This window comes from Caretta caretta, chromosome 2, assembly GCF_965140235.1.
Source record: "Caretta caretta isolate rCarCar2 chromosome 2, rCarCar1.hap1, whole genome shotgun sequence".
Taxonomy (NCBI): domain Eukaryota; kingdom Metazoa; phylum Chordata; order Testudines; family Cheloniidae; genus Caretta; species Caretta caretta.
This window is the reverse complement of record NC_134207.1, coordinates 218,221,154-218,247,418: the sequence shown is the minus strand read 5'-3', so window position 1 is coordinate 218,247,418 and position 26,265 is coordinate 218,221,154. Positions and strand designations below refer to the sequence as shown.

Here is a 26,265-nt window from a genome sequence, read left to right as displayed (position 1 = left end):
CATCTACTAAATGACTGCTCATCTCATGCTGGTCTATCAGGAGGACTTTCAAGACTCCACACTGCTGATCCTGAGACTGTTGAATGGATAAAACATGTGATACCTACCCAAGTCCTTTTGACATTTTTTCTTTTTGTACTTTTAATATCTGTTTTATCTTCCTACTTTATATTTTATATTTTCAGCATCTTTCCATGTTTATTATATCATTTGTGCATTCACTAATAATAATACTGAATTGTTAAAGCGTCTGATGGACAGATTCAGTAAGAACTTTACATAGTTTTATGTTCTACATTAGCTTTCAATTAGCCACAAAACAGATTTGAATGGGGTTTGGATGTCATAGATTATACAGTAGGTGAAATGTTTATTGAATCTAGTGCTAGATTTGGGAGCATTCATTAAAGACAAAAGGAAAAAGGAAATGGACCAGATTTTCTTTTCAGTTACACCTCTCTAACCCTATTGGGCCAAATTCAAACTTAATATAAGTGAACCACAGCTCCCACGGAATTTTTGGATCAAACTCAGTAGTGACATAAAGAGTGGTGTAAACTGCATGTTGGTTAAAAGTGATAAAGTAGTGTTACTTACTCTTATTTGGGTTGTAGTTGGTGTGCAAGTTTAACCTGCACACTGATGGGGAGTAACAGGAAAAGCACCTAACAGGAATATGGTACACACATGGCAATCACAGAATCATAAAAATGTAGGACTGTAAAGGACCTCGAGAGGTCATCTAGTCCAAGCCTTGTTTACACTACGAAATTAGGTCGAATTTATAGAAATCGGTTTTGTAGAAAGCGTTTTTATACAATCGATTGTGGGTGTCCCCACACAAATGCTCTAAGTGCATGTAGTTGGCAGAGTGTGTCCACAGTACGGAGGCAACCATTGACTTCCGGAGCGTTGCACTGTGGGTAGCTATCCCACAGTTCCCGCAGTCTCCACCACCCATTTGAATTCTGGGTAGAAATCCCAGTGCCTGATGGGACTAAAACATTGTTGCAGGTGGTTCTGGGTACATATCGTCAGGCCTCCCTTCCCTCCCTCCCTCCATGAAAGCAAGGGCAGACAATCATTTTGCATCTTTTTTCTTGAGTTACCTGTGCAGACACCATACCACGGCAAGCATGGAGCCCCCTCAGCTAACTGTCACCATATGTCTCCTGGGTGCTGACAGACGCGGTACTGCATTGCTACACAGCAGCAGTTTATTGCCTTTTGGCAGCAGACAGTGCAGTATGACTGGTAGCCATCGTCGACATAGTCCAGGGTGCTCTTTTAACCGACCTCAATGAGGTCAGGGTCGCCTGGGCAAACATGGGAGTGACTCAGCCAGGTCATTTCCCTTTTAAGTTTTGTCTCATGGTGATTCAGTCCTACCGGCAGTGCACTGTCTTTTAATCAACAGCAACGTCTTCTGCCGAGCACCCAGGAGATGACGATGGCTAGCGGTCGTACTGCACGGTCTGCTGCCAGCAAGATGTATAAAGATAGATGAAGTGGATCAAAACAAGAAATAAACCAGATTTGTTTTGTATTCATTTTCTCCTCCCTCCCTCCATGAAATCAACGGCCTGCTAAACCCAGTTTTGAGTTCTTTCCTTGAGGTTTTGAGTTCTATCCTTGAGGGGGCCATTCTGTTTCTCGCAAAGCCACCCCCTTTGTTGATTTTAATTCCCTGTAAGCCAACCCTGTAAGCCATGTTGTCAGTCACCCCTCCCTCCGCCAGAGCAACGGCAAACAATCATTTTGCGCCCTTTTTTCTGGATTGCCCGAGCAGGAGCAGACCCTATAGCACAGCAAGCATGGAGCCCGTTCAGCTCACCACAGCAGTTATGACCATTGTAAATACCTCGCGCACTATCGTGCAGTGTATGCAGAACCAGCACCTGAAAAACCAGGTGAGGAGGTGACGGCAGCGCGGTGATGAGGACATGAACACGCTTTTCTCTAAAACCACGTTCCCCTGCAATTTGGAGATCATGGTGTTAATGGGGCAGGCTCATGCTGTGGAACACCGATTCTGGGCCCGGGAAACAAGCACAGAGTGGTAGGACCGCATAGTGTTGCAGGTCAGGGATGATTCCCAGTGGCTCCGAAACTTTCGTATGCGTAAGGGCACTTTCATGGAACTTTGTGACTTGCTTTCCCCTACCTAAAGTGCAAGAATACCAAGATGAGAGCAGCCCTCACAGTTCACAAGCGAGTGGCAATAGCCCTGTGGAAGCTTGCAACGCCAGACAGCTACCGGTCAGTTGGGAATCAATTTGGAGTGGGCAAATCTACTGTGGGGATTGCTGTGATGCAAATAGCCAACGCAGTAATTGAGCTGCTGCTATCAAAGGTAGTGACTCTGGGAAATGTGCAGGTCATATTGGATGGCTTTGCTGCAATGGGATTCCCTAACTCTGGTGGGGCCATAGACGGAACCCATATCCCTGTCTTGGGACCAGACCACCAGGGCAGCCAATACATAAACCGCAAGGGGTACTTTTCAGTGGTGCTGCAAGCACTGGTGGATCACAAGGGACATTTCACCAACATCAACGTGGGATGGCAGGGAAAGGTTCATGACTCTCGCGTCTTCAGGAACTCTGGTCTGTTTAAACGGCTGAAGGAAGGGATTTACATCCCAGACCAGAAAATAATTGTTGGGGATGTTGAAATGACTATAGTTATCCTTGGGGACCCAGTTTACCCCTTAATGCCCTGGCTCATGAAGCCGTACACAGGCACCCTGGACAGTAGTCAGGAGCTGTTCAACTATAGGCTGAGCAAGTACAGAATGGTGGTAGAGTGTGCATTTGGACATTTAAAGGGTCGCTGGCGCAGTTTACTGACTCGTTCAGACCTCAGCGAAACCAATATTCCCATTGTTATTGCTGCTTGTTGTGTGCTCCACAATCTCTGTGAGAGTAAGGGGGAGACGTTTATGGCGGGGTGGGAGGTTGATGCAAATGGCTTGGCCGCTGAATACGCGCAGCCAGACACCAGGGCAGTTAGAAGAGCACAGCAGGAAGCGGTGTGCATCAGAGAAGCTTTGAAAACCAGTTTCATGACTGGCCAGGGTACTGTGTGACACTTCTGTTTGTTTCTCCTTGATGAAAACCCGCCCCCTTGGTTGACTCTAATTCCCTGTAAGCCACCTGCCCTCCCGCCTTCGATCACAGCTTGCTTGCAAAGGAAATAAAGTCACTCTCATTTAAAAAACATGTATTCTTTATTAATTGATTATAAAAATAGGGAGATAACTCACAAGGTAGCCCGGGTGGGGTGTGGGAGGAGGGGAGGAGGGAAGGAAAAGGCCACTTTAAAACTTGCCGAATGCCAGCCTTCTGTTGCTTGGGCTGTCCACTGGGGTGGAGCGGTGCCCAGAGCCTCCCCTCCCTCCCCCCCCCCGTGTTCTTGGGGGTCTGGGTGAGGAGGCTATGGAACTTAGGGAGGAGGGAGGGCGGTTAAACAGGGGCTGCAGTGGCAGTCTGTGATCCTGCTGCTGTTCATGAACCTCCACCAGACGCCGGAGCATGTCCGTTTGATCTCGCAGTAGCCCCAGCATTTCCTCATGCCTCCTCTGATCTTCCTGCCGCCACCTCTCCTCATGTTCATCGGCCACTGTCCTGTACTCTGCTATTGTGTCCCTCCACACAGCTCTGTCAGTGCCGGACGACTGCATGAGCTCAGAGAACATTTCATCACGTGTGCGTTTTTTTGCCACCTTATCTGAGATAGCTTTTCGGACGGAGGAGGGAGGCTTGAAACATTTGCAGCTGCTGGAGGAAAAAAAGGGAGTGAAGTATTTAAAAAGATACATTTTACAGAACAATGGCTATACTCTTTCATGGTGAACAGCACTATTCACATTACATAGCACATGTGATTTTGGTACAAGGTCGCATTTTGCATCTTATATTGATTGCCTGCGGCTTTGGTGTTAGAGATCACACACGCAGGGCCGGGCAACAGAATTCAGCATGCAGGTGGCCATGGTAAGCCATAGTCTTTCGGTTTCTGCAACCTTCATAACAGCAGCCCCCTCCTTTCCCATACCAAGCAAAGCCCGTTGAGTTGTCCATTTAGTGCTGCAGTTTTCCTGTTAATGTGCAGCAGCAGAAAACAAACTAACCCCCTCCCCCCATCCAATTCTCTGGGATGATCGCTTTTCCCTTCCCCCCACCGCCTGGCTGGTATCAGGAAAGATCATGGCTGGTATCAGGGAAGATCACTTCTAGCCAAACGCAAACAGCTCAGCGCCAATGGCCCCCCCTCCCACCGCGTGGCTAACTGCGGGGAGGATTTCTTTTCAGGCACAGGCAAACAGCCCAGTAGGAACGGTCACCTCTGAATGTCCCCTTAATCAAATTCCCCTATTTCAACCAGGTTACCATGAACGATATCACTTTCCTGAGGATAACACAGAGAGATAAAGAACGGATGTTGCTTGAATGCCAGCAAACACCGGGACCATATGCTGCCAGGCTTTGTCATGCAATGATACCAGATTACTTGCTACTAGCATGGTGTGGTAAAGTTTCCTACCATGGAGGACGGAATAAGGCTGCTCTCCCCAGAAACCTTCCGCAAAGGCTTTTAGAGTACCTCCAGGACAGCTTCATGGAGATGTCCCTGGAGGATTTCCACTCCATCCCCAGACACGTTAACAGACTTTTCCAGTAGCAGTACTGGCCACGAATGCATCCCAAGTCCTCAGGGCTACTTAATCATTAAAAAACGTTTGCTTTTATAACATGTATTATATTTAAAAAGGTACACTCACCAGAGGTCCCTTCTCTGGCTTTGTTGGGTTGGGAGGGTATTTCAGTCAGGGTGATAAAAAGATCCTGGTTGTCGGGGAGAATGGTGTGCTGTGTGCTCTCCCCAAGCTCGTCCTCCTCCTCCTCATCTTCCCCATCCACAAAATCCTCAGCCATGGCGGAAAGTACCCCATCATCGGAGTCCACGGAGAGGGGTGGGGTGGTGGTGGCGGCCCCCCCTAGACTTGCATGAGCTCAGCGTAGAAGCGGCATGTCTGGGACTCTGTCCTGGAGTGTCCGTTTGATTCTTTAGTTTTCTGGGACGCTTGTCTGAGCTCCTTAAGTTTCACGCGGCACTGTGTTGCGTCCCTGATGTAGCCTCTGTCCCTCATGGCCTCTGAGATTTTTTGAAATGTTTTGGCAGTTCATCTTTTGGAACGTAGTTCTGATAGCACAGATTCGCTTCCCCATACAGCGATCAGATCCAGTACCTCCCGTTCGGTCCATGCTGGAGCTCTTTTTCGATTCTGGGACTGCATGGTGACCTGTGCTGATGAGCTCTGCATGGTCACCTGTGCTGATGAGCTCGCCTGGCCAAACAGGAAATGAGATTCAGAAGTTCCTGGGGCTTTTCCTGTACACCTGGCCAGTGAATCCAAGTTCAGAGTGCTGTCCACAGCGGTCACAATGGTGCACTGTGGGATAGTTCCTGGAGGCCAATACCTTCGAATTGCATCCACACTAACCCTAATTCGAAACGGTGATGTCAATTTCAGTGCTAATCCCCTCATTAGGGAGGAGTATAGAAATCGGATTTAAGAGCTCTTTATGTCGAAAAAATGGCTTTGTTGTGTGGATGGGTTCAGGGTTAATTCGGATTTAACGCTGTTAAATCCGACATAAACTTGTAGTGTAGACCAGGCCCTAGACTATCCCTGATGGGTGTTAGTCTAACCTGTTCTTAAAAACCTCTAATGACGAGGATTCCACAACTTCCCTTGGTAACCTATTGCAGTACTTAGCTATCCTTATAGTTAGCAAGTGTTCCTAATATTTAACCTAAATGTTCCTTGCAGATTGAGCCAATTACTTCTTGTACTGTCTTCAGTGGACATGGAGAAAGATTGATCCCTATCCTCTTAAAACAGCCCTTAACATATTTGAAGTCATCTTTTCTCAATTCTAAAATGCCCCCCTTTTTTTTTTACCTTTACTCAAAGGACAGGTTTTCTAAATCTTTAATCATTTTTGTTGCTCTCCTCCAATTTGTCCACATCTTTTTTACAGTATGGTACCCAAAACTGGACACAGTACTCCAGCTGTGGCCTCAGCAGTACTAAGCAGAACAAACAATTACCCCCCATGTCTTACATATACACTTTTCTTAATACACTGCAGAATGATATTAGCCTTTTTCTCAACAGCATCACATTGTTGACACTTATTCAATATGTGATCCACTATAACCCCCAGATCCTTTTCAGCAGTACTACGGCCTAGTCCATTATTCCCCATTTTGTATTTGTGCACTAGATTTTTCTTTCCTCAGTGAAGTACTTTGCACTTGTCTTTATTGAATTTCCTCTTGCTAATTGGAGACCAATTTTCCAATTTGTCACAGTCATTTTGAATTCTAATCCTATCTTCCAAAATGCTTGCAACCCTTCCCAGCTTAATGTCATCCACAGATTTTATAAGCATATTCTCCACTCCATTATCCATGTCACCAATGAAAATGTTGAATAGTACCGGGCCTGGGACAGACCCCAATTGGACCCCACTATGGATGCCCTCATAGCTTGACAGCAAACTATTGATAACTACTCTTTGAGTACAATCTTTCAACCACCTCCATCTCTTCTCTGGGTTTTAAGATAGTCATTTTGCACATACAGAGAATTGCAGATCATTCCACTATTTTACCTCTTCTCCAGTTTAAGACTAAATTAAATATTTTATGCAACTCTTACAGCCATTTACCTCACCTTTGAATCTAACCTAAGGACTCATTGGGGAAGCACATGAAAGTGGGACAAATTCTGCCCTTAATGGTATTTGATTTGCCAAGCACATATGGTTTTAGTGTACTCATGTCTGTTTTCTCTAACGCTTAAATATGTGTAATTAAGCTTTAAATAATAGAAGCAACTAGGATGCAAGTGGCAAGTTCTCTGCTTCACTGGTAGGTAGAAATACTAGTCAGATTGTGTTTGAAAACTTAAGCAATACTTAATAATTACCTCTTAAGAGCTTTGTTTTTCAGTTCTTGTTCTGCGTTGCTCCCAGCTGATTGCAGAATCTACTCATTCAAGTTGGAAGAAGATTATTTTTTCCTTTCCACATGAAAGGAAAGGGAGGGCAGGAGTTAAGATAATACTAATACACAACTGTATATCTTCAAATACTGTACAAATATTTACTAATTCTCACAATACCCTTATGTAAGATATGTAATTCCCCCATTTTACAGATGGAAAAACTGAGACAGAAGTTAAATGACTTGCGCAAGTTAGAAGGTTTTTAGCATTTAGGAGTTCCTGTCTTCCATGCCTGTGTTCAGACCACAGTACCTCTAAAAAGTCTCTCTTTTTGTGGAGTACCACTTCAATACACTTCTGAGGAGTCTGTTTGTCTCTGTTGCCCTCAGGACTCTGAACCGTCAAATGAAGTGGTCTCAGAGGCCCCAGGTAATGTGGTACCCTCCACTTCAAGAAGCATCTCTGAAGAGCTGGTAGTGGTGGCACAGAAACATCCAGAAGAGGTAGGACATTCTGTGTCTATTTATTCCTAAATTTATGTTGGGTATTTTGGTTTTCCTGCAATTTTTCATGCCTGGTCTTATTTTACTTATAGCAAACCCTTCGTTAAACCTAGAGGTCTGGCTGACCCTTCCACACTGTGTCCCTGGCACCTAAGACCTAATGCGTGCTGCAATGCCTAGGGCCTCAACCAATGCTCTCCATTAGCTAAGCCCATTCTGTCTACTGTTAACTGAGACTCTCATAATGAATGACTAGGCTTTCCAGGAATACTTGAAAATATTTTGCTCATTCCTTATTTCTCATATACTCATGACAGCAAGAATTCCTTCAAACCCTGGGGAAGTCAGAAGAAATGGACTCTGATTATTAGAGGATTTTTGTTTATGTAAAGCTATTGCCAAACTTCTCAGAAGTAAACTTGGCTAGGTTATGTTGGCCATGATCTGAAGGGAACTTCCCCCTCATTTGTAAGGAAAGGACTCTTGACAAAGAATTGACTACCTGTTTTAGCCTTCATTAAGAACACCTTGCTGGCACCAGATATTAGGTCCATGGTTGAGTGAACCTTCAGCACCTCTAAAAGGACAGCCTCAAAGTCCACACTACAGGTCCCAGCTTGTGACTAAATTCCATAATGTGGCTCATTCTGTCTCTGAACCTACTTCATGGGTACCCTTCCATAACAGGGGAGATAGGCTTTCTGCAAATTTCGAAGTCCTGACCCTCTCCTATAGTGGGAAACATCTTTTTAGGTGATGACTGTTTCCAATTTCAAAATGTCTTATTGAAATTGGGGTACCACCTCAGCCCCTGAGGAGAAGTCTTAATTTTCTACTTCCCCAGAGCCCCTAAGAGTTTTAGATATTCCTTTCTTTACTATAGACCTGTCAGGAAACATTATCAAATGAAGTGGTCATTATATTGAAACCATATATATGCTGAGTTCTTCTGGCTACAGTGCTCCTCATAAAGAAGGACATAGAATTTTTGCCATTCAGTATCAATGGAAATATGGTTCCTCTAATGTTGGGCCCTTTCTTTAGTCGCCTGGTGCTATTTTTAGAGCTATTTTAATATATTCTGGAACATCATGCTCTCCCCTGATAGTCTTGTCACTATATCCAGCAAAAAAGAACAGAGTCCTTTACCACAGGACATTCAGTGATTATTACCATTCCGTCTGAAGTGAGATCACCAGTTTACCCATTTATTCTGTGGAAATACCATTACTTTTAGATCTTGAAATGATGGTCAGTTTATCCCACTTAAGTGGTCCCATCCCCCAGGACAATATAATACAGATTATTACTAATAATTCTGTATAATGCGCTGAATAGCAAGTAGCTTGGTCTATTAATATTCATAAATTCTGGCTCCTAATTTCTGGCTTTGCCAGTTTGCTGCAGTGATTGGCACTGATTCTGGCACAGTTTCTGGATGTTTCTCTGGCACTTATCTCCAATGGAGAGGTCAAGATTAAAAGTACATGTCATGAGATTAGCGGCGGATGGGAGGGGAAAGATGGGTTTCAGAGAAAGGAGTGAATGATGACAGATAGAGGAAGAGGAAAAAAGAATAAGAAGGGAAAGATGGATAATTATATGAATTTTGTCCTTGAAAAAGTCTGAAATTTTTGGGAGGAGAACCCTAGCCAGTTCAAGGAGGAGGATGGAAGACAGAGAAGTGATGTTAAGGCTTTAGGACTAATTGAGGGTGATATTGTTTAGCCAGCTGAACAAGGGAAGGACAAACATATAGGCAGTCTGTGAGGGAATAAGACTGTCTTCAAAGATGCTCACTATAGCATAAGCAAGACTAGCGAGAGGTGAGACAGGGAGAGAGTTAGGGTTGGTTTTACAGGGGACTTTGAGTGGTAGAGGAGAGGAACGTTAGTATCTTACCTAATTCCGAGCCCACACCAGGATATAATTGGTGTAAGTTGTACATTGGTAACTCATTGTAAATGCAAATTAATGTGACTTACACATGGAAGGCCTCGTTTCTAACTGGAAACATGTCTGAGAGGCACTGCTTTATCTTAAACCTTCATTAACTATCCTTTCAGTTGACTTTTCTCACTACAACACTGTCAATGTGTAAAATTACACCAGCTAATATTGGGAGTGACATATACCATTTTTATCAAGGAATAATTTATACCATATTTTATGTCCCATCCGAACGTGGCCCATGAAGTGCTGATAGGAAGACAGTTGTTAGGTAAAAAAACATGTAATCACCCAAAGAGATGGAAATAGGAGAGGGAAATAGAAAAGTCAGAATGTTAAATAGACTGAAGGGTTCAAAAGTGTGGCATTAACAGGAGCAGGAAGAGAGCAAGTGAGAAATAATGAAGATGGTGATCAAAAAGAGGGATGTCAGAATTGAGGGAGGCAGGAGGAAAACAGTTCATGGTGAGTACAAACTGTGAAACATCCTAGCCTAAAAGTTCCAGATCAGTTTCTATAAACTAGAATTTTTATCTGCCAATGATGTCTTTGTCTCAGATACACCAATCTGAATCCAATATTCTTGGGAATTATCTGTAATTTGTTGCTAATTCTAATATTTGTTCATAGTGTGTGTGTGTTGAACTATCAGAGTAGTTTTTTGTTGGTTTTGTTCTTGTTAACAGAATTCACAGGAAAATTCCTAGTTTCCCTTTCTCTCTGATTGCTAAAAGAGCTTCACCCTGGATGAATAGAATGACAAGGTGGGATCTGCTCCTGTTCTACCCTTCTTCCCTCATGATCTTTATTATACTTGTCTTGTTTCAAATTAGATTGTAATCTCTTTGTGGTAGTGATCATGTCCACATATATGTTTACAGTGCATAGATAATAAAGAGCTCTGAACCTTATTTAGGGCTTGGGACACTACCACAACACAAATAATCATAAAAAGTTAATAACATCTTTGCAATTTGGTGTTTTTGCCTTACTTGTGTGACATTAGGGACTAAGGCAGTTACTGTAGATTAGAGTACATGGGATGCAGAAACATGGTAGTTAAAAATAATTGTTTTACAATATCATGCTTTAAGTTAGATATCTTGTTTCTGTAGTTTCAACACTTACGCTTTTCTGAATAAAAGCTAAAATTTGTAGTTGGTTTATAATGCTGTTGTACTCACAACATCCATATCACTCACAAAATCCATACTAAACACATAAGGACGTTTTCTGCTTTATTATAATGAAGAGCTGCTGGAGTTAAGGTTATATAGCAGTTTCCATCATAACACCAGACTTTATTTTCACTCACCTGTAACTTGCTGAACATGCTCATGCTTATTCTGCATGACAGCTTTCTTTTTTCTTTTAAGGTTGGAGCAATTATAGTTCAGCTGCTTTTATGTGAGGAAAGTGAGGAAATGGCACTTTTCTCATTTTATATATAGTGACTGGCCTACAGTCCACATGGCTGAAGGTTAAAAGATGAAATTTGGGATGGAAATGGTCCTTTTTGAGGAGGAATGCCTTTCATTGTTTCAAGGAAAACCAGTTTGGATTCAACAGATCCTGCAATCTGATCTGCAGGGGTAGACCTTTGCACCCATGTGGAGCCGAGTTGACTTCAGCAGGATTTTATGCAGGAAGATCCAGCTGCAGAATTAGTTCATATCTTTATAATTCATGTAGTAACCATGCACAGTACAATTTTTTACTAAATCCACAAAATGCACACCTTAGGACGGCTATATTATGCATGCAAGTATGCCTAACCTAGCTGCACACTAAATTCAATAGTCTACTGAATTACACCAGACTCACTGGAGCAGGGCTATTTTCCAAATGTTTAACAGAAATTTAGGCCAAAATATACTTTTTTTATAAAAAAGAATTCTTGCATCCTGATTTTGAATAGTCCTTGAGCTGATATACCTGACATTTTAAAGTTTGGTTGACATGGAAATAACCCTTCCCTAGTCTTAGCCCAGAAGAAATTGGTTTTCATTTCACTGTCTTGAGTTTGAAAATCAGGTTTTGCTCAGTATATTTTTTGCAAAACTCATTAGGAGTGATGGCAGTAGTTGCATGGGTAGCTAAATTTACTTCAGAGTAAACTGGCTAGTCACTTATGGCTGAGGTATTTAGGTACTGTTTGATTATGTTCTGTTGTTTGAGAAAAAGTATGTGATAGTGTAATTAAATACAGTACTTTAATGTGTACACAAGAGGGGAAGAATTTATGTGTGCAACCCTAACTTCAGCATTGCTGAATCATCATTCTAGAGAATTGCGAATAATATTTGCTTTCCATAAAATTATATTCTGGTGTGTGTTATCTTTCATGGAGTTATTGCAATGATGGTGCTTATTAGAGGAATTTTATCAACCTAATCACTTCAAACTTCACTTGGTACACTCTGTTTTTAATAAGCTGCTGAATAAGAAGAAAAGCCTGTCTTTGTCTGTTGGTTCCTTTAAACCCAGACCCCAGAAAAATCACATTGAAATATCTCATTTTTTAATTGAAGGTAAAATAGAAACAAATGAGGTATGTTTAATAGCTTCTTTTGACAATCCTAAAGCAAATCAGTTTATCACATTGTACTACTGTGGGCCCAGAGGCTTACAGAGAGCTCTTCTTTCTGCATGTATGTGTTAGGAAAGCAATACCGATTCAGATAAAATGCCATGCTAGGCTTTTTCCTTTTATTCAACCACCAGAATATTATGAGTTCATGGCATTTAGCTCTGATGCAAAAAGTATGTTTTTGAGCCTCTAGGTAAAATGTAGAATGATGATATTGTAGCATGCAAGCATGCATATAGCCTTTGTATCTGATTTGCTTTCTGACTGCAGTGCTAAAACTACCAAAACTGTACAAAGCCTCAAGATACTGAGCTAAGAAAAGATGAAAATACATGCCCATTAATCTGTTTCTGAACTATTAGGCATTCATTGCTCACAGCATATCTGGATAGAGTGTAGCCTTTTTCCATCAGTAATTCACTGGCTGTAGTATAGTGCTCTGTTTTATGGGGAAAGATGTGTTTTGTACTTAAGTCAACTGCTATTACTCATAAGTACTCTACATGTAGTTTAAAAGGATTATGGATGTTGGCAAGAGTCTTGCCAGCCATTAAAATAATTCCATTTGTTTTCTAAAAGCTAAAGGAGACTTCTACATTATTTCAAAGATGAGCAAAGAGAATCTCCCTTATTTTTATGACCACAAAAGGCAGCTGACGTTTTCTTTTGTTTTTCACTACTCTCCACCCCTTGATCTTTAAATAAAACATTGTTCTTCAAGTCTCATTGCCTCTTGGAGCTTCAGTAGATTCTAAAGCTTGCATTAAAAGAGCTTTCAAAAAACCCAAAACTGTAAATTTAACCAGCAGAGCCTCGAATCCAATCTTAATTTATTGTATAGGCTTTTTGCCTTTAAACAAAGTGAATTGTGACATGTTCATATTCACATTGAATTAAAAGGAATGCTCTGGCAAAATGTGTAGCAATGCTTTTCTGATACTTTCTCCATCCTCTAACCTCAGTAATATCAGAAAGACACTAAATAACTGTATAATTTTGATAAATATCTGATATATGCAGGTCAGAAAATAATTCAAGGGCCACCAGTAGATTATGAAGAATAAACAATGGGAAGGGGCAAAAGTAATTCATGCACACAAGGACATGCAAGAAAATGTTAAGCAACATACGCAGTACACTACCTTGACTCTTGCTCTTGTAAATAGACCAGATGTTTTCATTTTTTCTGACTTCAAAGATAGTGCAATATTTTCCTTCTGTTCCCTGCAGCTGTCATCTTTAACACCTTTAAGAGAAGAATTATAGTAGACTGTTGCTGGTATTTCAACTATAAATATTTTGTTGTCTCTTAGATGAAGTTAATTGGAAACAAAATAGAGTTATCCACATAGCATGGCTTGGACTACCTATTTACCCTTGTACACTTGGGTTTTGTTGTTCTTTTATTTAAAGTGTTATTCTACTGTGAAGAGTGACTGTGAGGTTGCCTGGTGATTGTGATTGAGCCTCTCCATATATTACATTTGTTCAGTTTACAAATAGAGATGATTCTTTCTTAAACTGCCAACCCAGTAAACTTAACCTGGGTTCTGAAAGTCAAGTGAGGTTCTTTCCTTCTTAGTTTTCATCACTAGTAATAAAACTTCTGCACATTGTGTCCTCAGTTATATTTCTGTAAATACAGTGTTTTCTAATTACATCCTTAGCCACCCTTATACAAATTCACTCCTGTGCAGAGGGCCTGTACAAAACCCGTGAACCACTTGTATTGAATTTCAGAGTGTCCGTTGTATGTGGCATAGCAAGAACAGTGATTTGTAGCAGCATAGAATTTAGAACTGGAAAAGACATATAGATTATCCTGGTCATCTCCTGGGTAATGCAGGCTTGTTCTTTGCAGTACTTTTTCTAGGGTTTTATCTAGTTTAGTTTTAAAAGATTTAAGTGATGGCGGTTTTGCCACTTCCCTTTGGAGTCTTTTCCTCCACTTATATACTCCTGTCCAAATCATGCCCTATGGAACACTGCTATCTTTTTTTCTTTCTCTTCTTTGATGGCAAATGTATTTTAAAATTGTAATAAATTACCACACTATGATTGCTGTGCACTTAAACTATTTTCCTGAGTTTATACAAAAGTCAGATACATTCTAACGAGGTCTTAAACCTGAAGTTTATTTGTCAGTTATTTGTGGTCTGGCTATTCAGGTGAGGGTGCAGGGTCGTACCACCAGACCTGTGTTCCAAACTAATGCAGAGGTTATTTATCTATACAGATTACCTGGTATTCAAAAGGTGAAAATAAATCTGGTGTCTTATTTCTTTATTATAGGTTTTGTGGTAGTCTAATGACTTGGTTTCCCATTAATACTTTTCCATTTTCATAACAGAGGAAATTAGCAATAATTATATTTTATATCTGTTTACTTGGGTTTCTTGTTTATTTTAAGAAGAAGTGTTATCAATAAAAAGGAGAAAGTGTTGCCTTTTGCGTGATGAAGTGATTGCGTCTGTCAGAATAAACAAGAATGCACATACACCTCTGAAAATTACTTAAGGCTTAAACATTTGATTTTACTGTTTGGCTTATTTTAAATACAGTTCTTCAGTTTCTTATTTTTTGTCTGATCTCCTCAAATGGCAATGTTTTATATAATCTCTTAAATAACAAAAACATTAAGGCCACAAAGTGGCTGGAAATGTTGCCATATAATGTTGCTTTTTAAGTTAATTTATTATGTAGGTTTAAGTTGTAAATGGCCTTACTGAATTATAAAGCTAGGCCTCTTGAAAGAATATTATTACTTTAAAAAATGAATTACTCCTGTTTAAAATTTTCACAAATCCAAGACATTTGTCTTTATTTAACCTTTTCACAGTCTGTGCCCTTCTTTAAAATACACTCAGTCCTATTTCGTCTGTTACTTGGGAAGGTATTTAATACATGACTTGGCATCATTTGCATTATACAAGAAGATTAACTTTACAAGCTCGGCTATTAATCTGAGTAGCTCTACATATTGACCTATGAAAGAACATAATTAAGTTAGCTTAATTAAGTTAATTAATTGTCACACTCTGATGAACTTACTATTGAGAGGAAATTAAAGGCAAATAGAAATCAGCATTCCCCATTTTGAAATCATATTTTAAAGCATTTTACAAAGATACATTATATTTAGATGACGAAAGTATCTATTGTGTAATAACCAAAGTACAGGCAATTAAAAAATGTTAAAAGCTAAGAATCCCTAGAGTATTTAGACTCACTTTCCCAAAGCACACAAAAATAGATCTTGAAAAATTAGTGCTAGAAGTTCAGAAAATAAGTTATTTTTCTATACTCAGTTGTATTTAGAAATTAATGCAACCGTCTATATATTGACCACACTGAGAAGGATACCATATAAACTAGACTACAAGTGTTACAGCCTGATTCTAGATTTATTTGGGGAGAGTGAGAGAGAAAGAGGATAAACAGAAATCAAACTCAAAAGTACAACAGTACATGTCAGAACAGGAACATTTTTCTAATGCTTTAGAGGGAGGAAGAAGCAGGTTCCTAGTGTGTACCCCCTTAACTGCATATCTGTAAAGAGGAATGGCTGCAGGTACACTTGAAGGGAGTATAAAAGGTTGTAGTGGAAATTCAGTGTAAACATTCTACATGAGGAACATTTAAAAGCACATGCTATCAATCTTTGTACATATTTGGATGTACATTGTTGTCTCTTCAGAGAGCTTTCTATTCTAGCAGAAAAAATGGAGAAAGATATTAATGAATGCCACATTTATTGAGATTCATTCTGTGAGATTTACTGTTTTCACCAATTTTAATTAATTTGTTTATGTGTAATTAATATTTTTATTTTATATGCTTGTGTATAAGCAGTCTGGGTGAAGTCCTCAAAGGAGCCAGGATTTCATCCTAGAATCATAGAATCATAGAATATCAGGGTTGGAAGGGACCTCAGGAGGTCATCTAGTCCAACCCCCTGCTCAAAGCAGGACCAATCCCCAACTAAATCATCCCAGCCAGGGCTTTGTCAAGCCTGACCTTAAAAATATCTAAGGAAGGATATGGATTCTGTATGTCTATTGTAAAAATAATCATTTTTACCCAAGTAAAGCAAATATTTTCCTGGAGGTTTTTGGTTGCCAACAGTTCTAGGTAATATTGAGGTGTCATATAGCTGTATTCATTGATTACACTATGCAAATATGGCATCATTGAAAACCAATGAAATTACAATCTGAAACCAAATTCATTTTAGAAATTAGTTATGCATCACTTTTATATGCAGAATATGCCTATGAATAAGTAGAGAATTCACTCCTTCAAAGTAGAAAAGTACTTTTCTGTTCCTGAATACCTACTATTTCTGTTTCACTTGCAAATTCAACCTGATGTATTCTGAAAACTAGGTGGAGTCAAAAGAAACCCAGTTATGCCTGACTCAGAGAATCAGACTTATCGTATACTAGTTAATAAGTCTCAGTTTTATTCCTTTTCTCCCCTTTTAGACTATTGTCCACAAAAGCTTTATATTGTAACAAACTTTGATTTAAAATAAAAATGCTATTATGCTTTGTTTGCTGGCCCTTTAAAACAGACCTAGAACGCTTGGCTTCTAATAATATTTCAACAAGAAAGCACTGTTTTATTTTCAGATTAAACCCCTTTAAAAAAATCACAAGAAATAAGATAAGGGTTTTTTGCCAGAGGAAGAGAATGGGAAATGAAATAGAAAATTAGAAATATTTAAACTCTTGAGTTGGAAAAATGGCAGCAACAATTATACTTTGGGGGTAGATTCTCAACTGCTATAAATTGTCATAACTATCTTGATTTCAGTGGAGCTATGACAGTTTACACCAGCTGAGGATCTCCCTCTAAATGTTTCAAGACTATTGTCACCATTGTCATTAGCAATTTGCATTCCTATGTGAAGTATATTCTTGAAATTGACTCCAGAAAGAAATTGTATCTGGTTCCTGCCTTCTCAAACAAATGTATACCTTATTAGTCTAGCTTTTAAAAGAGTTTTGTTATTTCCCCGATTATCTGGCATGTTTGAATGAAAAGGTAAGCAATTACATTATTTGTTTATAGTATCACAATGTGGCTATTATATGGTATGAACAAATCCATGATCCTTTCTATAGGCAAAGTATAATCTCAGTATGTTTGTTTTTGTTTTTAATGTCACAGGTTGAAAATATAATTTGAATGCCTCTAAATCATTACAGGTGTCAAACAATGAAACTCAAGCATTATTGACAGGTTTCAGAGGAACAGCCGTGTTAGTCTGTATTCGCAAAAAGAAAAGGAGTACTTGTGGCACCTTAGAGACTAACCAATTTATTTGAGCATGAGCTTTCGTGAGCTACAGCTCACTTCATCAGATGTTTACCGTGGAAACTGCAGCAGACTTTATATACACACAGAGAATATGAAACAATACCTCCTCCCACGTGGGAGGAGGTATTGTTTCATATTCTCTGTGTGTATATAAAGTCTGCTGCAGTTTCCACGGTAAACATCTGATGAAGTGAGCTGTAGCTCACGAAAGCTCATGCTCAAATAAATTGGTTAGTCTCTAAGGTGCCACAAGTACTCCTTTTCTTCAAGCATTATTGAAAGTTTCAATGTCATCTTTAAGTTAGTGGAGATAAGAAGAAGAGGTTAGTCTATAGTCATTAATAATGTAGGTTATATAGATTTCCCTCCCTTCCCCCCCTCTCCAGTTGTTCAGGGTTATCTCGAAACTGTAACATTGTCCCAATACTACCATAGTGCGGATCATCAAAAGAAAACGTGCATTTTAAAACACTGTAACTTTCAAGGACAATGTTCAACAGACAGTGAATGGACTATAATACCAAAACATTGTAACACACTAGCATCACTGATATCTTTAAGTTTTGTTATGTTTTGTTTTAAGAACTGTATTTTCTGGTGCTTATGTTTTTGATATTCAAAAAAATATTGTAACTGTAAATAATTTAGCCTCAAAAATATTTTTTCTGGGGACTCTCAGATCCATTTCCACATATTTTCTCTCTCCCTCCTCCTCTCCCTCTTATAATCCACTTTAGGTACTAATCCCTGTTTTAAGTGAACACTTTTTATTTGAAGAGTATTTTTTTAAGTTACTACTCAACTGTTTAGTCTCTCAAAATTTCCTTTCCCCCTGTAATGCTAAGGAACTACATGTTTTTAATTTTATTTGGAAATTTAGAACATCATCATAATTGACTACAAGAAGACTTAGAAGGAATATGGTGAACAGTAATATTTTCAAATAAATTAGTTACTACGTATGCAATCCTGAGCTCCTTATTCAAGCAAAACCTTTGCTGATATCAGTCAAAACCACCACACTGTACTATAGATAATGGACAGCATGGAAAATGCTGTGTCCATACGAAACTGAAGCTGTGCTTTGGGATCAAGGCTAAATTGGAGCTAGGATTCAGAGTAGATGGTGCTCTGTTCTTGCAAACTGTCCTTGTGAGATTTCTACTATCCTTACTGGAATCTTGTCAGACTACCTGTGCACACAGAATTCTCCCATCCTTATGCTGAAATGGTTTTCAAGTATATTTAAACTTCAACTGGAAAATGGACCTCTTTCAACTTTGAATTCAACCAAAACTACGGAGATAGGTTCAAATCCAGATCCTCTCCTAAAAAACTGAATGCATTTAGGTAATGGATTCGAATTTTAGCCCAGCTCTAGATTTGATTTATAGATATGACTATTTAAAAATTGTACATTGAGCATGTGCCACAGAAAATTTCCTTTAGTCTGCAGGGGTTAATACAGAGCTGGGCTTTGTGATACTTGGTTCCTGTCCCCTTGATGCTGAGCCTCTGTAAATATCAAGGGTAATCTAATTTTATAAATCTATTAATACTATTGATAGCTTGTTATACATTCATAGATAATAAGACCAGAAGGGGCCACTGTGATCATTTAGTCTGACTTCCTGCATAATACAGGCCATAGGATTTCCCTCATTTAATTTTTGTTTGAACTAGAGTATGTCTTTGTAGAAAAACAATCAATATTTATTTAAAATATTTCAGTGAAGGAGAATCTATCCTTCAGTGGTTAACTACCCTCACTGATAATAATTTGTTCCTTATTTCTAGTCTGAAGTTGTCTAGTTTCAACTTCCAGCCATTCAGTCTTGTAACAGCTTTGTCTGCTAGATTAAAGATCCTTCTATTATCACATTTCTATTCCCCATGTAGGTACTTATAGATTGTGATCATGTCACCCTTTAACCTTCTCTTTGATGAGCTAAATAGATTGAGCTCCTTGAGTCTGTCACTATAAGCCATGTTTTTCAATCCTGTATTCATTCTCGTGGCTCTTCTCTGAGCCATCTTCAATTTTTCAACATTGTTCTTGAACTGTGGACACCAGAACTTTGGGGAGAGGACACCAGATCAGTCTGTGGGGTTGTTGGTTCCTGCCACTGATGGCACAAAGGCCCCTGTCAGTCTTTCTTGACAGTCAACCACATGGTTCCTTGCAATGTGCAGCTAAACTGTCTCCTCTAATGTGCGTGACTACAGAAAGCGACATCTCCACAGCATGAGAGAGAGAGAGAAAGCAGTATCTAGAGAACTAAACACAGAGCTGAAATTGTTATTCTAATCCAGGTGTGCTATAAATTGCTTCGCATTTTTCCCTTAGTTTATCCATCTGAACAAAGGGATAATACTTTACTTACCCTCATTATAAGGGTGTTGTGGCATTTGATTGTTCAGTATTGTTAGCAAGATGAAGAGTTGTGAACAACGGGGGCAGAGATGAAAAAGGGGGAAGCAAAAGGAAATGGAAAATAGAACATGAGAAAGAGAAAGGAGTGGTAAAGTTTTTACTTTATTGTATTTAATATATAGATGGTCTTTTACTTTATTGTACTTTCCTGTCAGCCCTGTTTAATATCTGTAGGCTTAGGGGAAACACCTGAGAAGGCTGGGGATTGAAAGTTTTCCCTGATGGATTGAGGAACCTAAGATACCAATCTCTGCAAAATTTAGATGATAAAAAAAAAAAATGTTTCCTTGTGGTTGTGGGGAGAGAGCCCTCCAAATGGAAACAGAGCGTAAACTGATACAGTGTTGTCCCAGAGCTTGTAGACAATCGCAGAGTCTCTACTGTTTGTATTTTAGCCAGGTAGCAACAGAGTGAAAATACCCAGACTGAAAAACATGAGCATCGGCAAAGGCATTGAGTTATTCATGTAAAACGTGTGAAAAAGTTGCTGACAGAAGAATGGAATACTGGAGACCTCCTCTTACACACATACTTCCTTGCCCCCCGCACTAAACCTTCCACCAATGAGAACTAGGAGGCTCTGAGACAGAGGCATAGTTCCTAGTGGAGTTCCTATCTATTCCCCCAGCATCTAAGCATACATCTACATTGCATTTCAAAACCATGGCAGCAAGTCCCAGATCCTGGGTCTGCAGTCTCAGGCTCGAGCTATGGTGCTAAAAACAGCTGTGTAGACATTCAGACTCATGTTCTGAAGACTGTAACTTCCCCTCAGAGCCAGAGCTCGAGCTGCAGCCGAAACTCGAATGTCTACACAACGTGTCTGTAGGCTCTGGCTTGGAGATTCACTGCTCCGGTTTTTCAAACAGAGTGTAGACATACTGTAAGAAGCTCCTATTTAGGTAAAAGAGAGCAATTATGAGCAATTTGGCGAAGGAGTCCTATCTTCCTTTGTGTTTGTACAGTGTGGACCCCAGCTGGGCTGGATCTTAGAATCTTTTAACGCTACTGTAATGCAAATATTTAATAATCTAAAGGTCATGTGAACTTAAAATGCTTTCACATTCTGGCTAGCTAAAAGATAATATAAAAGATGGAACCCCTCCATGCCCATGCAGCGTTGGTTGCAGGAGAACACCCAGTACAAAACCCCTCATGTGAAAGATCAAGCCCTTTTTTTTCCTGTTCTCATACACACACACACCTTTTTACTATTCTGTTAAAACATAGACAAAAAACTAGCATACTAATGTTAAGGTTGAGATTTCAACCACTCAGAAGCCAGGAAATTTCAAAAATTAATATTCCAGTGACATATTGCATATACATAGTGTTTTCTATTTCTTTAGCTGTTAAATTTAATCATTAATGAATTATAGTTTGTATTTTTTTTGTATAATATGAAATATGGCAAATTTGCAAGGTACCCCAATTAATTTTGCCAGACAGTCTTAACTTTGGAATTTCCACATTGTTTTTGAGAAATCTCAACATTGTGTTAATGTTAATTTATTTTCTTTTAATTTAAAACATCATTTTGATTTGAATTTCATGTGAAAGGTTGATTCTTCAGTAAGTCATGAAGTTCTTACTGCATTAATTATCAACTATATTATAATATATTTTCCACATGGTAAACTTATAAATGCTACTAGAGCTGTGGATTTAAATTTTTATTTTTAATTTCAATATTTGTATTATGATTGCACCTAGATTTCACAATCGTGTTCAAGTACTGTATAAACACACAACAAAAAGACAATTCTTGCCTCAGAGAGCTAATGATCAGATTTGTGGATTCCACAAACTTAAAACTTTTTTGCAATTTGCATTACTCCTTCTTCTTGCTGCATGTTTTATAACTATATAGCTATAATGGCTTCTGCTTATGTCCTGGAGGGAAGGAAATTGATGTGATTTTTTTTTTCCATAGTAGGCAACTTCCCTCCCCCCCATCTTTCTCCTGTAGAAAAATTAACTATAGTAAAACTTATACCTAAATTAGAGAAATACACATATGCGCACATTCTGGAAAGTTTGGCTGAGATGATGGTCTGGAATCGGTAATGGTCACTGTAAATATTTGGATATTGTATAATAGTACATTAGAAATAAAAACATCATTAGGGAAGGTGAATAAATCACTTGCTGAAACAAATGGGTTCCATGTCTAATTAACCAGTGAATCTAAACCTAGAAAAGTATTGTGTGTAAAAGCTAAATAAGTAGAAGATTGTTTAAATAAACCTTTTTCCAGTTTTCAGAGTAGCAGCCGTGTTAGTCTGTATCTGCAAAAAGAAAAGGAGTACTTGTGGCACCTTAGAGACTAACAAATTTATTTGAGCATAAGCTTTCATGAGAAGTGAGCTGTAGCTCACGAAAGCTTATGCTTAAATAAATTTGTTAGTCTCTAAGGTGCCACAAGTACTCCTTTTCTTTTTCCAGTGTTAAAGTTCCTCATTAACAGATGACATTGTTGTCAAATCATGGCAAAAGTCTGCATCAAGCAGTTCTATCCTCCATATGGTTGAAGTAAATAAAATCAGAAATTATTGGGCTTAAACACATAACATCCCAGTGTGATCAAATTACTTCCTTTTTATTTACTCAGTAACCTTAGGTATCCTCAAATTAAAAACTGGCAAATGTTTCATGCCCTTTGCTGTTCTAACATTAACATATATAACAATTCATCATCCCATAATGGATCATTTTTATCAGAGTCCTATGTCTCTTCTGTATACATGGAATAAATATTTATGTTTTCTCATTTTTCTGAACTAGAAGATACAGATAGAATAGGTTTGAAGTGTCAGCTATAATTCATTGCCCGCAAAGAAAGGCCTTATACTGATACTGTGTGGCAGGAAAAAAAAAAAACCTAACTAAATCATTTCAGCAGCAAGCTTATAACCAAGATAACATCAGTATTTTCCTTCTCGAAAATATATCTACCATAAATTAAAGGAGGTCTTCAGTATTTTATTAAAATGCATGTGACAAGTTTAACCCCATCTTCATCAGAAGCCTGTGTATGATTAAGAAAACCCTGTAGTGTTTAAAAGGAAGGACAAGTGAAAGTTAAAATGAGTTTGCAATGGGCTTCCTATTCGTTCTATAAAGATTGTACGTAAAAAATAAAACCAAAAAGTGAATTAACAGAATAAAAATAGCCAAATCTGATGTTTAACAGGGATTTGAGTGCATATGTTTAGCATATTTCAAGTGAAAGGTTTGTATTACACTTTGATATACTATATGTTTATCCAAGTTTGCAAGAGTATTGAAATGTATGCTTTTAAATAAATTTGAAGCCCTTTTATTGACTTAGGCCCACTTTTTTAAAGGGATTTAGGCATTGCCGTGCTCAGCTTTGCAAAATCTAACTAATTTAAGAGCCTAAATCTCACTTTGCTGCACCTCTGAGTGGTGCAGCAGGGAATCTTAGCCCAAGCCTGCACACCTTTATTCGTGTAAGTAGTCCTTTCATGAATGGTAATTTGAAATCAATAGGAACAAGGCTTTCCAGATCTCAGTGTGCATTTGAGCAATTGTCCTGTTTTTTTTAACATATATTTATTTATATTGACTTTAATAGCACTGATTGATTTATGAATATCATCACATTGATATTCATAGACATTTTTAGTTGCAGTGCAGTTTTAACTATATTTTGGTAACTGTACTTTTTTTAAAGAGTGATTTGAATGTGTATTGTGCCCCTGGATCTATTAATAAAGAGTTGTTGGTTAGGGCAATGGCTCTCATCCTTTCCAGACTGCTGTACCCCTTTCAGGAGTCTGATTTGTCTTGTGTACCCCAAGTTTCACCTCACCTAAAAACGACTTACAAAATCAGACATAAAAATACAAAAGTGTCACAGCACACTATTACTGAAAAATTGCTTACTTTCTCACTTTTACCATATAATTGTACAATAAATCAATTGGAATATAAATATTGTACTTACATTTCTGTGCCTAGTATATGGAGCAGTATAAACAATTCATTATATGAATTTTTAGTTTGTACTGACTTTGCTAGTGCTTTTTTGTAGCCGGTTATAAAACTCGGCAAATATCTAGATGACTTGATGTGCCCCCTGGAAGACTCTGTGTACACCCAGGGATACACGTATCCCTGGTTGAGAACCACTGGGTTAGGGAACATGAAGTATTTTCTCTTTATTTCTTTTTATTGAAACAGCATTGTCAAGCTGTGCTGGTTTTTGTTTAGGGATCCTGTTCTGGATTGCTAAATATCTTGCTGATGTTGACATGGCGTTTAAGATGATTGCTTTTTATGTTTTTGACATTTATTCAGTGCCTTTATGACTCAGAAACCCAAGCAGTATTCTTACTTGTCATTAGTGAGTTTTATTAAATTAACCCTCTGGTATACCAGTTAAGATTTAATTTGCTAATAAGATGTCCTAATCAATTTCTAAAGCATCCTACAATAATATTATATTTTAGACTGCTCAGTTATTAGAATGGTAAAACAAGAGGAGAGACATAATCAGAGATACAGCACTGTCTCTGTGAGTACGTCTACAATGCAAAAATAAAAAACCCATGCCAGTGAGTCTCAGAGCCCAAGTCATCTGAGGTTCTTGCTAAGGGGCTAAAAATAGCCATGAAGATGTTTCTCACTTGGGCTAGAGCCCGAGCTCTAAGACCTTCCTCCCTCGCTGGGTTTCAGAGCTCGGGCACCAGCCCAAGTGGGAATGTACACACAGCTATTTTTAGCACTGAAGCACAAGCCCGAGTCAGTTGACCCAGGCTCTGGGATGTGCTGCTGTGGGTTTGGGTTTTTTTGGCCTTGTTTTGTTTTTTTGTGTTTTGGTTTTTAGATGTGTCCTCAGACTCTTAAGTACTGATGACTGATACAAGTCTATCCAGTTGAGGAGTGCACTTGAAACACATAACAACTATGGGAGTCCTGTGAAAGACCAGAAAGAACAAACCTTCTGGAGCAAAGAGAAATAAAAGATTCTCATATTTAGGCTGCAGATACAAGGGGGGCACTTTCTAGTTGGCTCAGACAGCATGACGATGGTGGCATGCCTAAACAGCTCAGAAAGGACCAGAAACTTGAAGATCTACTTCACGTGCAGATACTGTTTTGGGTGTGAAGTCATCTCTCATCTTTTGGGGTGTTTCAGTAAACAAGAAAGCAGGTTGTCTAAATAGTTGTTCAATAAATGATTTCTAATCAGAATGGTTTCTAATCCATTGTAGCCTTTGTGGTAACAGAAATTCAGCCACCTAGAAATGGTTCTGCTCACCACACAAAGAAACTTTTAAGACAAGTCTTTACTTCACAAGGAAGACTGTTTATCTGCCCCTGAGAACAGATAACTTTGCCCAGAAGGAGCTGAACCTTCTGCTAATTGGCAATTCAAAAGATGAGAAGAGATAAGACTCATAATATTTTTTCTCTCATACTACTGGCTAATAAAACTGTTTTTCTTAGACCTAGCGGGACTATCCTGAGAATATTCTCTACACCAGACAAAAAGGCTAGGTCTGCTCTTCTCTATATAGGCCCACGTGTGTCTCACAACCTGGGCTTTGAAAGACAACTCCTAATTAGAATGTGTTCTCCATGAGAGCCACCAACATCATCATTAGTAGATGAGTCCTGAAGATGACACTCAACCTTCAAGTTTAGGTCATTTGGGCAAGATTCTAATACAGGTATGAGGGTAATCAAGTCACAGCTAGAAGCCCTGGAATTCAAACTATCTTGTAATTCATACATGAAAAAAAAATGGAATTGGGATTCAAGTCCTGCACAATCTAGGCCATGCCTTGTCCTTTAGCAGTGTGTTGTATGTGCCCTAGTTCATGAGTCACTGGCTGACCATGCACACATTTAATTGTTACTCAGCATTTAGGCTTTCCAAATTGTCAGTGAGACCTACAATATCTTCTCCATATGGAATTTGCCCCTCATCCTACAGTCCCTCAGAAGGACTCCTTTCAAACCCAAAATATCCATTCCTTCTCTACTTGTCTTTGTACTAGTTGATGAAACAAAAGTGAGTTTCAGAGTTGGTGGTGCTACCAATGCAAGAACCCTAATATATCTCTTATAACAGCAAAATGGTTTCTTAAGCCCTAAAATTCTTCCTGACCAAAGTGAATTCCACCTACTAGGAAGTAGTCATCCATGTAGTGTCCACATCTTTTAATACTTAAAGGGAAAGGTATAGCATATTTTTGAGAGGTTCCTGGTAGTCCAAATGTAACTCAAGCACACAGAATCAATTGGAAAAATAGCTTATTATATCCTTTCATCTGAAGTGTTCAAGTCAGGGGCTCCAAGCCATCCTTGGTTAGGTAGATAAAGAGTAATGTTGAACATATAATCAACCAGGGAATAAAAACCTACGCCACAAAATCCATTGCAAGATCCAGGGCAGAACAGGCCTCTGCTACAATAG

At 38.9% G+C, this 26,265-nt stretch overlaps 1 protein-coding gene across 1 annotated transcript in view; it reads left to right on the top strand.

Moving 5' to 3' along the window:
* Nucleotides 1-26,265, top strand: part of PHF14 (PHD finger protein 14) — a 285,184-nt gene that overhangs the window by 236,892 nt on the left and 22,027 nt on the right. The window contains exon 18 of the mRNA XM_048838246.2: nucleotides 7,408-7,521. Coding sequence (XP_048694203.1) covers nucleotides 7,408-7,521 — 114 coding nt within the window. The remainder of the gene's footprint in view (nucleotides 1-7,407; nucleotides 7,522-26,265) is intronic.